Source organism: Montipora capricornis, chromosome 11, assembly GCF_036669925.1.
Source record: "Montipora capricornis isolate CH-2021 chromosome 11, ASM3666992v2, whole genome shotgun sequence".
Classification (NCBI taxonomy): Eukaryota; Metazoa; Cnidaria; class Anthozoa; order Scleractinia; family Acroporidae; genus Montipora; species Montipora capricornis.
The window spans coordinates 17,053,137-17,065,636 of NC_090893.1; the positions used below are offsets into that span (position 1 = coordinate 17,053,137).

Here is a 12,500-nt window from a genome sequence, read left to right on the forward strand (position 1 = left end):
GGACATTGACAATAGAAAACCAACAAATGAGTCGGGTGCTGCATGCAGTAATTCTAGGTACAGTCGAACCTCGATTATCCGGACTCGTTGGGACTAGACGAAATAGTCCGCATAATCGAGGGTCCGGATAATCGAGAATATGAATATTAATGAGGAACAAAGACTGATTAAATTAAGAAAGCGACATTTAATCGTGAAACAAAACATTTACAAATCGTTTGGAAAACAAGACGGTCTTCATCTTCACTGTCCGTTGTGAATACCTTTACACGTGTCGGCAAACGTCATGATCTTTTCCTTGCTCTTGGGGATATCAGATATCTGCCGTTTACTAACGGCATATTCAGCTGACAAATTGGTTCCTTTTTCTTCTTTCTTTAATCGCAAAATTCTAGCCTGTTTATCTTTTACCGAAAGAACGGATCTCTTACGCTTCAAGGACATGATGATCGTGAATAAACATTCGTGACGTAGTGTAGCTTGTTCGCCGAACGAGCCAATAGAAGTTGAAATTTCACTTAGCAACAAAGCAACTCTAAGCCAATCAGAACTCATTCGAAAGTGGTTCCTTAGTTTCGACGTGTGCGAGCGCTGCTTTTTTTTGCTTTTTGAAAGCGAAACAAACTCGCGTGTACTGCACTTTTCAACGCTGTAGTTTTAAAAAGAATATGGCTACGGATCTTGATCATGACTAATAAATATTCATGACAAAATTGGGCCAGAGATAAAGTCCGGATAATCGAGGTCCGGATAATCGAGGTTCGACTGTAATATATTTTCTCTCTCTCAACGGACATCTCTGTAAGACGGACACCTCTATAAGACGGACACCTGGTGCTGGTGCTGGTCCTGGTCCTGTCCTGGCCGTTTCTTAGTCATTTTACCATAACCAAACTCTCTATAAGACGGACACCTCCATAAGACTGACAACGGACACTTGTGAGGTGCTGAATGTGACAGCAAATTACGATTTAGGGAAGAAAAATTGTACATGACTCTTTTTAACACCAGACGTTTAATACATACAGTACAAGTTAAAATTAAATCAGTCATTGTCCCGTTAAAAAATAACTAAAACAGGTAGGTTTCGTTCAAGTAAATAACTTAAAACAAACTTTAAACGGACGTGTATTCACTGTACACAGGTACAGCGTTATTATCTCAAAATTCCTGGGGTCATGCTACGTCGACTCCTTTTAAGCCGGACACCTCTGTAAGACGGACAGCTGAGGCCGGTCCCGATGGTGTCCGTCTTAGAGAGAGTTGACTGTTTTAATTTTTTGGTTGGGTTGCCCAGGCTTTTCATTTTACCAAGAACTGGTCTCTCGGTAAATTTTCTGGTCGTCTGGGACAAGTGAACGACTGATAATTTCAAGCACTGTCTAAATAACTTGTCACAGGGTTTAAGATGTGATGATTTATTTTGAATTGGAACATGGAGATCTTAATGGATTCAGAAACCCTAAAAGGTACAGTAGGACATAAAACGCTGGAATATCGAATCGCTGCGCCAGCCCTGCTTCCTGAGCGCGGAATAGAGGAATAGTTTAGCCGTGTTCACACTCAAATATTTCTCTTTGAAATGTTCAGTTTGTAAGTCGCTTTAATACTACATTTGCTAGCAAGCGCTGTATGAGTCAACAATTAAAAAAAGTGATTTCAGAGAGGAAGGGAGAGAGAGAGGAAAAAAATTAATAACTTATTTACCAGCTAAGGGTTGGTCCGCATATAAAAAAACTGTGACCGTAGTCACAGTTTTTCGCTATACCAGACCTCCCAGCTGGCAAATAACATATATTTATTTGTGCTTTGTTTGGCTTATATGCAGATACATTGTACAGTGTATGTGTATCTACTCAATATAGTGATGTTCTTAGTAGTGTAACCAACAAAATGTGTGACCCGATTTAAAATGTATTTTATTGAAAAGAACCTTGATGCAGTTGTACCCTTAATGTCTATTACTTTGGCACATACTGTCGTAAAATATTAAGGTCTTGTCATACGTTCAATATATTCACGGCAAACTACCCATTGCAAGCTTAACTATAGTGTTCGCTGTTTCAGCAAATGCTTCCTAGCAAAATCTAACACGTATTTATGGTAAATTTTGCATATCTAACAACAGCAAATGGAGACATGGTACGGCTCGCTAGGAATTATTCTTATTCGTTTCGTAAACATTCCACATTATCATTTGCGAGATTACCGAAAAGAAATATATAGATCGCAATCGACCTTATTTGAGCCTGATTTCAGCAATAACTTGAACAAAAAACATCGAAATCCAAATGTGTTGCCACTTCTTCGAGTTTTTTGTTTAAAGGAATCTAAAGTCTCGAATGGCTTGCGAATGTTGTATTTAGCTAGAAAATTAACTGACAATCAAGAGACTCTTAAGACAATTTACTATTCACTTGTACAACCTTATTTTGATTATTGTGATGTTGTATGGAGTGACTGCTCCAAAACACGTGCTGACAAATTACAAAAGTTACAAAATAGAGCAGCACGGATTATTACTAGGGCTGATTACTCTATTCGATCAACAGCAGTGCTAAATTCTCTAGAGTGGTCAAACTTAGAAGAAAGAGAGAAAAGGCACTTGTTAATTACGATGTTTAAAGTATTCAATAACAATTGTCCAACGTATCTCCAGGAGTATTTTCATAGAATCTCAGAAGTTCACAATTATAATTTGAGGGGTTCGAACTATGACTTCCAATTACCGCTACCTAAAACGAATTTTCTAAAACGTTCTTTTTCTTATCGAGGTGCAAACGCTTGGAACCAACTGTCAAATCAAATACGTGAGATAAGGGATCTTGCAAGCTTTAAATGTGCGATATCATAGGACACATTTTACCTCGCTAGGGCACATTTTTACATGGCTTGTTCGTATTATTATATAGTAAATTATGCTTGTTACTAACTATCACTATTGTTTAAATTTCTTTGCCATTATATGATATTTAGCGCTAAGTTATACCTAGTTCATTAGTCGTTTTAACATTTATATCTTGAAATTCTTGTAATTTTTTAGCATTTATACTTTGTAATTCTTACACGGCATGTCTGAAAACCAGCTTGCTGAGCCATTACCGTGTTTAAATAAAGTTGATTGATTGATTGAACCAGGTTTAGAAAATCGCGCTTATAGCACTTCGACCTTTTTCAGACAATCCAAAGTTGTTGGGAAGGTTGCGCGCATTACTTCACCTCACACCTAATTCGATTTTTCTAACTATTGGCTGTACTATTTGGGAAAGAGCATGCTCTTGTGCCTCCCCCCCCGTCCCCCCATATTCAGTGTTGGAAGACAAGTCACCATTTTGTTTGGTGCAAAATCCAACATTGATAAGGGGGAGGGTGGGGCTATCTCAAAAGTGACACTACCTTCCCAACACTTTCGTCCAGGGTTGTAGGCTTGAAATTAAGATAGCGATTCGTGATTAGGGAGTTTAAGCACGGGACGTTTTTGAGCCGCGCACGGAAACCGGAAGTGAGCTGTTTTCCTATTTAGCCGGTCTTGTCACTATCACTTTTATGTTGCTAAGTATCTTTCCTCCATTAGAGATGATTAGGTTAAAAATGCGGGAGACACTACCTCCTGGCATGTGAAATGTTTACTATCGGTTGCCGTCCGCGGCCCAAAAATGTCGTGTGCTTAAACTCCTTATTAGGGAGTTTAAGATCTGCGACGCGACGGTGAGGAAAACGTCATTTAAAATTGCAAGTTCAGGTTTATTAATCTTTTTCGTCATTATGTCGGCTTGTCTAACTTCTAAAACCTAGTGTAATTTTCTAGGAACTGAATTAGGAGATGCGGTATTGAATATACGACGGAAAATTCAAATTCGTTGCCTTTTGTTCACGTTCTCCGTAAAAGTCGAGAATTGGTCATTTCACGTCGCAGATTTGCCGAAAACGTGAAAGAAATGCACAAAAAATTAAGGAGGAACGTACAGAGCGTGCAAAGCTATTGTTTTTGCTAATTAAATATGCAAAATTTGTGACGTTTTCGTTGCCGTTGCGTCGTAGATCTTAAACTCCCCATTGGCTAGCATCGCGAACGTGACTCGATTCCAACTTTATTGGAAGAGCAGCAAAACACTGCAACATTGTCGCGTCGAGTAGAATTGTTGGTCGCAATGTTTGGTCAAAAGCAAACTCCATCCAACACTTGATTGAAGAAAATATATTAGACTAACATCCTCCAACATGGGTGGCCAAACGGTCGAACAATGTTGGATCGAAGTTGGAGCGTTGAATCCTACTTTGTTCGATAGTTTGGGCAGGGCTTTAAACTGATAATGTTTGGCCAACGTAATTATTTATTCGCGGTGTTGGACATGTGGCAAAATGAACCAGCAATGTTGGACCAACATCATTGCTATTGATGATGTTGGGCGGCTAACAGTGTGGGCCACTATTATCATGGGTTGGTGAGGTTTGACACATGGTTAAACAAACTAACAATGTGAGCTCGATTCAGCATTAATTAAAAATAATTTGTTGGGATGTTGGACTAGCGACTGAAGGAACAATCATTGTGGTAACATTAAGGTCAACATACTTAGTGGTTGATGATGTTGGACACATCACTAAACAAACCAACAATGTGGACCAAAAACTATTATTGGTTGATGAAGTTTGGCACCTGATTAAGCAAATCAACACTGTGGGTTAACATTTTTGGTCATTGGGATCTTGGACTAGTGGCTAAAGGAACAATCAATGTGTCATTACTTATTTGTTGAGCTAAGAATTTGTTGACGATGTTGGACTTGCCCAAATTAAACCACTTGTGTTTTACTTTAGAGACCCTAAAATGACCAAAAAAATCATTGTCATGTTTTCTCTTCAAGGTAACACCACTGAGGGCAGTAGTTTAACCAGGAGAAGGATCTGTGAAATGCCCGACATTCGATATTTCACTGTCAGGGATGTGAAAACTTTGCAAATAAAATTTGAAGCTAATTTGGTTAAAGAGGGCACAGGAGCTGTTATTGGCTATGCTACGTACTCCCAAGGTGATATACATTATATAGAATTTTTTTTTTCTGTAAGCATGTCGGTTGGTTAATTAAAAAAAATCTTTATACTAAATTAGGCTCTGCATTTCAAAAATCTTGTTACCGGTACTTCCAGAACTCTCTGGAAGAAGGATGCTTCAGATATTGATAAATAAATGCTTTTTATTTTTTTTCTGAAGCGTCTCTGGGAGCTGGAATCTGATTGGCTAGTAGGGTGCACATCACCAGTCCAGCTTTTTTAGATACAGGCCATAGTCCAAAATTTTTTTGCACCATTAAATGCAGCAAATTAAAATTGTTATGAAAGTTTACAAACAGTGGAAACAGTTACTCGTAAACCGCTTCCTGAGTTACACAAAAAATTTGGTTTTATCAATGGAGTTGATAATGTAAATTGACCACCGTACAGGGATTCTAAAAGCTGACGTAAATTCGAGCGTTAGCCCTTCGTCAGAGCGAATCGAGGAATTATGGGTTGTGTGTAGTTTTTATAGTAGAGTAGGAGCTACGCTATTGGTGGTAACATGGCAACGTGAAAAACAGGAATACATTAGTTAAATGAAAAGCGTTCGTTAATACCGTGGGGATTAAGGGTGCCGATTTGGAAGATGAATTTACATTATCGACTCCGTTCATAAAACCAAAATTTTGTCTACTTCTTCCCCACCGACGCAGCACCACAGTTTTTTTAGAATCTGCCCCCTTTATTCACTTCCTGATCATGAGTTGACAAGTACGTAAGGAGTATATAAACTCCAAAGAAAATGGATTGAGTAGAGAGTGTACATAGTGAAAGTGAACTTTGCTATCCAGGAGGAAGAAACCTTTAACAAAGTGATGGCTTTCAAACGAACAGAAGAAAATAAGTTATTTATCAATCTTGGTACTTGAGTAGGACCCTCAGCCTTCGTCTTTGTGTCATAAGTACTCAAGACCCTTGGCACAGTTTTTTTCCATACGGAGCTCCCTTCCACTGAGTATAGGTGCCAGCAAAACTCTGTTTTAATAAGTCTCCCCCTGACGTGAACTTTAACTGAATTCGCTCGATTGAAAATTGTCTTTCAACAAGTGCCGTCCTTAGTATATAACCACCTTCAAGAAAGCATTCTCATCAAAACACTGTTTAACCAAAACATTCTTCGGTTGTGATCAGGCCTCATGATCTTAAAATGTACGACAGCTCAGCTCATCTAAACAAGTCTCAAAGAAGACGCTAAGTAAGCCCTAACTTAGAGAAGCTTATTATATTGTTGAAGTTGTAGTTCTGTTACATTTGCAGCTCAACAGAACTACACGTACCCCTCCCTATTTTAGGGTGTTTTAAGGGGACATCTTGAGTTTATCACGAGTTTAAAACTTTGAAATGGTAATGTGGGAATCCTTTACTGATAAAATTATCATCACATTACAGACAAGGTGATTTGAGCAAAAACAGCGTTTATCTAAAAAGAAATATCGGGCTGACGTTTTTCAAGATTACCCAAATGCAATCCGTTGCTATCGTGTTCATTTGTGTACATCCATACTTCTCTTTCCTTTTGTGGTATATATTTCTTTTATGTTGTTCATGGCCCGTTGAAGTATTACTTGTTCTGTCTTGTATAATATGTGAATACCTTTAGACTTTCAGAGCAATTTGTTGTTAACATTATGGAAAAATTTTGTTACAGGCATCGTGGGATCAGAAGAATCTGGGTAGGTAAAAATAGTTATTAATTTTATTAATTGATGTATCAGTGAGGACAATGACAACTCCGAGTCCTCGACCAGGCTTGTGTAGTGTTGCAAATGCCATCTTCTGTGCAAATGACTTTACTCACTCACTTTAAAACTGGTGTGGTTGGGACACTTCTCTTTCCTGGGATAGTGTCTGTGTTTCTTCAAAGGTCATTCAAGTGCCGTAGAGGTCCCCTGCCATGGTATCGTGAATAAATTACAAGAGAAGACAGAGGCTATCAGTGAAATCAACAGACCCAGACTAGCCGAGACATAATCTACATGTTTACCAATCAGCAAAATTAAATTTATTAAAGTAGTGTTGCCGAACGTTCACTTACATGTACACTCGATGACTAAAAGATTTGGACATAATTATGTGAAAAGTAAGTTGCGATGTGTTATTGTTTTGTTTAATTCAGAAGAGCTTGTCTTTTCTAACAGTGGACAAAATTTTTGAGCACAGAGCTCTGGGAATTTCAACACAAACAAAGCTGATGCAATCTACATTTTTTGCTGATCGATCGCAATGATAAAGATAAGAATAGTTTTCTATCGTTTTTCTTTCCGTTGCAAGGAAATTACGGTTGACTTTTTTTAAATGCAGGCAGAGAAGTTGACCTGGTCTTTGAGAGTAAAAATTTTATGGTCGACTGGTGAATTTTTTTCTTGTTTATTTGACCTGCAGAATGTCTGTGGAATGTGAGCTTGCGTGACGATCTCCGTAGACGTGAAAAGAGTGATTCTGATTTAAGGACGTTAGCGCTAATTGTTTGTGCGCAACTTGTAGTGCGCAGTTAACGCGACTGTAACGCATTACTGCATGCCATACTTAAGATCTTATGGCGACAAAAGGCAGGCAAAGAAATGGCACATTTCTTTCCAATTCATCATGAAACGTTCAAGAAAAAGGAGCGGGAGGCTGGAAAAGGTCTGGAAAAGGTAGCTAATCGAGTAGTGGCTGAAAGTTTTGAAAACTCGAGGAAGGTTGGTTTTAGTCAGCGACGTTGCGTAAATTTAATGGGGTTGAGTTTTTTAAAATGTTTTTATTACACGACGAACTTCTTAGTTCAAAATGAATGCGTTCTTTTTCTTTACTTTCATGAAAATAGAGCTGAATCGTCCACTTGAATAGTGCAGACCTACGAGGAAACAACCAGAGATTATATTTTACAAAAACCACACTCCTGAAGATGAGCATGATGGCAATGCAGAGATATGACACGAAGCACTAAGCAAATAAAGATGAGGCTTGCTTGAAACTTCGTTGCTATGCTTGAGAATGTTTCTTTTACAGAAACCTTTCATTGATCGATCCTGTCTTGGGTTCTAGTCCTTCCCCGACAGGTCACGCTAGAACGTGACAAACGAAGTTCTCTAAGAGCTTCGCAACATCACATGATTTTACTCGTTTGGATCATCGGTGACCCCTATTTTTTGAGACATGAGTCACTTACTCTTCTTAAATTCTACAAAATATAATCAAATGAAAAAATCACAATGTAAGAAGTTCTTTTTTAAATTCTTATTTCCTTGTGTCCTGAATTCCGGAAGCGGTTACAACGGGTAGCGCTTGCGAAAATGCTTGTTGAGGATTAACTCTACTGTTTACGCCATCCCCAGCGGCATACGATTATCTAAAAAACCCGCTCCTATATTTCTGTGCACGGAAACCTTCACTCTAACATATTATTCCGATTTTCGACGGATAAGTAGATGACGCTACAACTCGTTATGATGACCCATCTATCGAAATTAGGACATTTTTCCCTTGCCTTTTTCTCAGAAACAAAGTCGGTGACGCCCCAATTTGTCTTAATTTTTGGAATAAGCAATTTATGACCTAACTTCAGGCGAGAAATGAAAACAAAATCAATGTGGAAAATGTCCTTAAGGTAGCTGAACACAGTTTTTGATACCTATGTTTCATTACCTTTTTCACTAAAACCCTCCATCCTTTGGTCGCCAAAACTGGTAGCAAGCAAGTTAACAACACGAACTTCGGTTTTTTGATAGTTAAGCTGACGTTTATGCCGTTGCCATGGCAACAGGAATAAATATAAACAGGCCGTTAAAATCGGTTTTCTTTATTTGTAGAAAATCTGGTCGTTAGATTTTCTTTATAATTCGAATGCAACAAGCTTGTAACGATGCTCACAAATTAGCACTATTTTAATAATAATTTGACAAAGAGATCTTTAATTATGCCTTGTTGAAGGTTCACTGGAATATCTAGAATTTCCTCTGTTAAAGTTCAAAATTTTTTCAATACTCCGGTTACTTCTTTCGTAAAGTATTTCCGTGCCAAATTTCATTCAATTCTAACGAGTGGTTCTCGAGAAATAGGCTTATTTCGGAGAAAGCACTTCCACATTTAATCCCAATTTTTTTCCTTACTACGCATGCGCTGCATTAAATTGGGTTCTTTTGCGGTTCTCTCGAGGTTCGATAACAAAGAAAAATCTGCGAATTGCGGAGTTCTTCGCATCGTTACCTTTTCAAACATAAATTTCTCTATAAAACACTAAAACTATCAAAACACTTTGTTCAATTATGAGGAAAAATAGTACAGATAGCGGAAGCATTGAGCAAATAATGATTGTTGTATTGAAGCCATCTTTATTTTTTTTGCAATCCTTGCGTGTGCTGCATTGCGTTCACGTATCATTCACAATGGCACTTCAAGCAAAAAAAGTTTCGGGGAAAGTTATCTAGTACAATTTACTGAAAACTATAAAACGCCCTTTTTCGATGTATCTTAAATTCTACTGGATAACTTTTTGTCATACTCACTAAGACGTTAAAGAATTTAGGGAGATTTCCAACAAAGAAATAAAAACGGTAGGTCACCAACTCAGTTAATCTTCAAAAACTGAAAGTTAGAGGGCCTTTTTGTAGACCTGGTGTGTTGCCATGGTAACTTATTTGACGTCGTAAGTCCCCTTAAAGTATTACCCAACAATAGAGTTGCAAAGATATTTATAGTACTGTTTGCCTACACTGAAATATCCTTCTTTGGTATCTTTCGTTTCACAAACACTATCGCAACGAAAAACGCTTTCAAGCCGCCTTAAGACATTTGAGAATTTAATTTGACAATAATGTACTCAAACAGTTGTCATTCTCTTTTCATTAAGAAAATCAAGAAAGGAAAAAGGCGACAACCTGGGCTGCAAACAAACATCAATTGTTGTAATTCAAGAAAACCGTACATTACTTTTGTAAATCATGCACGCGATGTAGGCCTACAAATCTTTCCTTCACTCACTCAATCACTCGCTCACTCAGACAGCCCCGATGGCATAGGGTGTAGTGCACTAATAAAGTGTACTACCACAAACACAAGCGTTCCCGAGATGTTGTCACAATCATCTCCAGTCCCCCTTCTGTACTCGCGCGGTTTTGTACCCCACTGGAAGTGAAATGCTGCGTCTTTTAATGGCTCAAAATAGGGGAAGAAAAATCAAAATCAAGTTTTTTTTGTGGTTATCAGGACAATGGGTACATTCAGTCAAACAAATTTAAAAAAATCTCTCATATACAATTTAAGGGTTAGCCCATCATCAAATTGTTCTGAGGTAGGGTTAACTCTTGTGTTTTACCCACCCAATAACACAGCACCAGTTTCTTTAGGAATCAAACCTGTCAGGCACAGTGTATTCTTCCTCAAGAGGGTTGTTTGAAAAGGCTGCATATGACGGTATAATTATTATCTCACTTCATCCTCAGATGTAACTCTTACAATCATGGAGAAAACTGTTGAGAAAAATATCAAGCATCTTGGTGTGATCACGTGCAAACAACCCCTCCCCCCTCCCCTCCCATGCCAATGCTGTAAAGTGCTCTGATGCACTGTCCAGGTATTCCCTGATGAAGTAATATTGAATGTGGGGGATTGGGCCCATGAAAAACCTTTCTTGATTACGGTCAGGAATAGGTTTGATGTCCATGCATATCCTTCAAAATCAGTTTTGTCCAATATTGTAGCATCCTTCTGAAACATCTATCAGAGAATGCAACAAGTTGTTCTTGTGTTTGAGTCATCAAATGCACCCTAATGATAGGTGTACATGAAGATTTTGCTGTGCTTTGAATGTCATCAAATGACAGATATTAAAAGTGACAGGGCTCCTGTAATAAAACTTTAAATATTTTATTCTGTAGTTGCAAAGCTATAGAGGACATAGGATCCACAGTCACAACTCCACCAACGGCAACAGCAACGTCAACATCATTACCAACACCATTGCCAACAACATTACCAACACCAGCACCAATACCTACAGCAAAGCGTAAGTTCCTAGTTAGTTTACCCAAGATCTTATTTGATAACTGATATAATGCTTCCCTGGTGAAAAACCTCACAGGATCTTTGAGGATGTGTAAAGATCTTCAAAGACCTGCCAAAGACCCTTGAAGATAAAGCTCTTTGAAGGATCTTTAAAAAGTCTTTTCAAGATCTTCATTTTCCAAAACTACTTGTTAAGATCATCAAAGCCATTTTAAGGATCTTGTGAGGATCATGCAAAGAGCCTGCTGACAATTTTTTTAGAAGGCTTTCAGAAAAGATTCTTGAAGATCGTATTAGGATCTTTCAAGGATCTTTGAAGGATTCTTATAGTGATCTTACTAGGATCCTTGAAAGATCCTCTAGGATTGTTTGAGGATGTTTAAGGATCTTCAGAGGGATCTCGAAAAGAACTTAGTCAGAGGCCTTAAAGATCTTATGAGAATCCTTCAAGTATCTTAAAAGGATCCTCATAGAAAGGAACTTTATTAGGATCCTTGAAAGATCCTATGAGAATCTTTAAGGACCCTCAAGGATCTTTCAGGATCTTAAAGATCTTTATCAGGATCTTCAAAGATCTTCATGAAGATTCTTGAAGGTCTTGAAAATCCTTAAAAGATTTTCACCAGGATCTGGTGATGTATACACCAGTCTTCGGTTGTTCGGAGTTGTGCCAGACGTCTGTTATTCAGAGTTGCGCCAGACTTCAGTTACTCAAAGTTTAGAGATACAATGTAAGGGGAGAGTGATCTGTTGAATAAAACACTATCCATTGGGTAATTCAGTATTTTAGTGTATAGTTTTGTTAGGGCCTATCTGCAGGGTCATGCTTATTCTGGCAGGTGCCATTATCTACTCTTGGTGAACTGGGGACAGGTCAGCTGTGTGATGAAAATTAATCCTAACCTAAGCTATTGTGTCTTAACTGGACAAAGATCTTCCCACACAAGAAAGTGACCCTTTTATCTCTAGATGCTAGAGGACACATGTATCTTTCCAGTATCACCTTCAAATTGGCTTACACTAATTTGTAAAACAAAACAAGGCGAAATGATACAGAAATAATCCTAAGCTTTCATTAAAGCTAACCTAGGCCTAATTAGGCTTAAACAAAAGTTTGTAGGCCTAATGTTAGCATTGGTAAACGATTAGGGCTTTACATGCCTGGAAAATTTCAATGCGTTTCGCAAAATAGTAATTTTGGTCGGCCATTTTGGTGACATTGCTATTTTTGCCCAATTAAACCTAAGGTTAGCTTTAATGAATGATTAGGTCGATTCTTACTGTATTTCGGTTGGTTTTGTTTCGTTTCGTTTCGTGTCGTTTCGCAAATTAGTGTAAACCATGATAAGGCAATTACAGTAGTCATTATTTATTAGGGGCATCCAACGTCAATTTTCAGAAAATATCTGTTCGGAAGACGATTTGAGATCTAGAAATTTTGGGAACATTTGTTGTAA

At 38.1% G+C, this 12,500-nt stretch overlaps 1 protein-coding gene across 1 annotated transcript in view; it reads left to right on the top strand.

Annotated features, from left to right (window-relative positions):
* The window catches only part of LOC138024014 (bone morphogenetic protein 1 homolog), a 28,034-nt gene that overhangs the window by 7,416 nt on the left and 8,118 nt on the right, over positions 1-12,500 (top strand). The window contains exons 4-6 of the mRNA XM_068871105.1: positions 4,869-5,033; positions 6,707-6,731; positions 10,917-11,044. Coding sequence (XP_068727206.1) covers positions 4,869-5,033; positions 6,707-6,731; positions 10,917-11,044 — 318 coding nt within the window. The remainder of the gene's footprint in view (positions 1-4,868; positions 5,034-6,706; positions 6,732-10,916; positions 11,045-12,500) is intronic.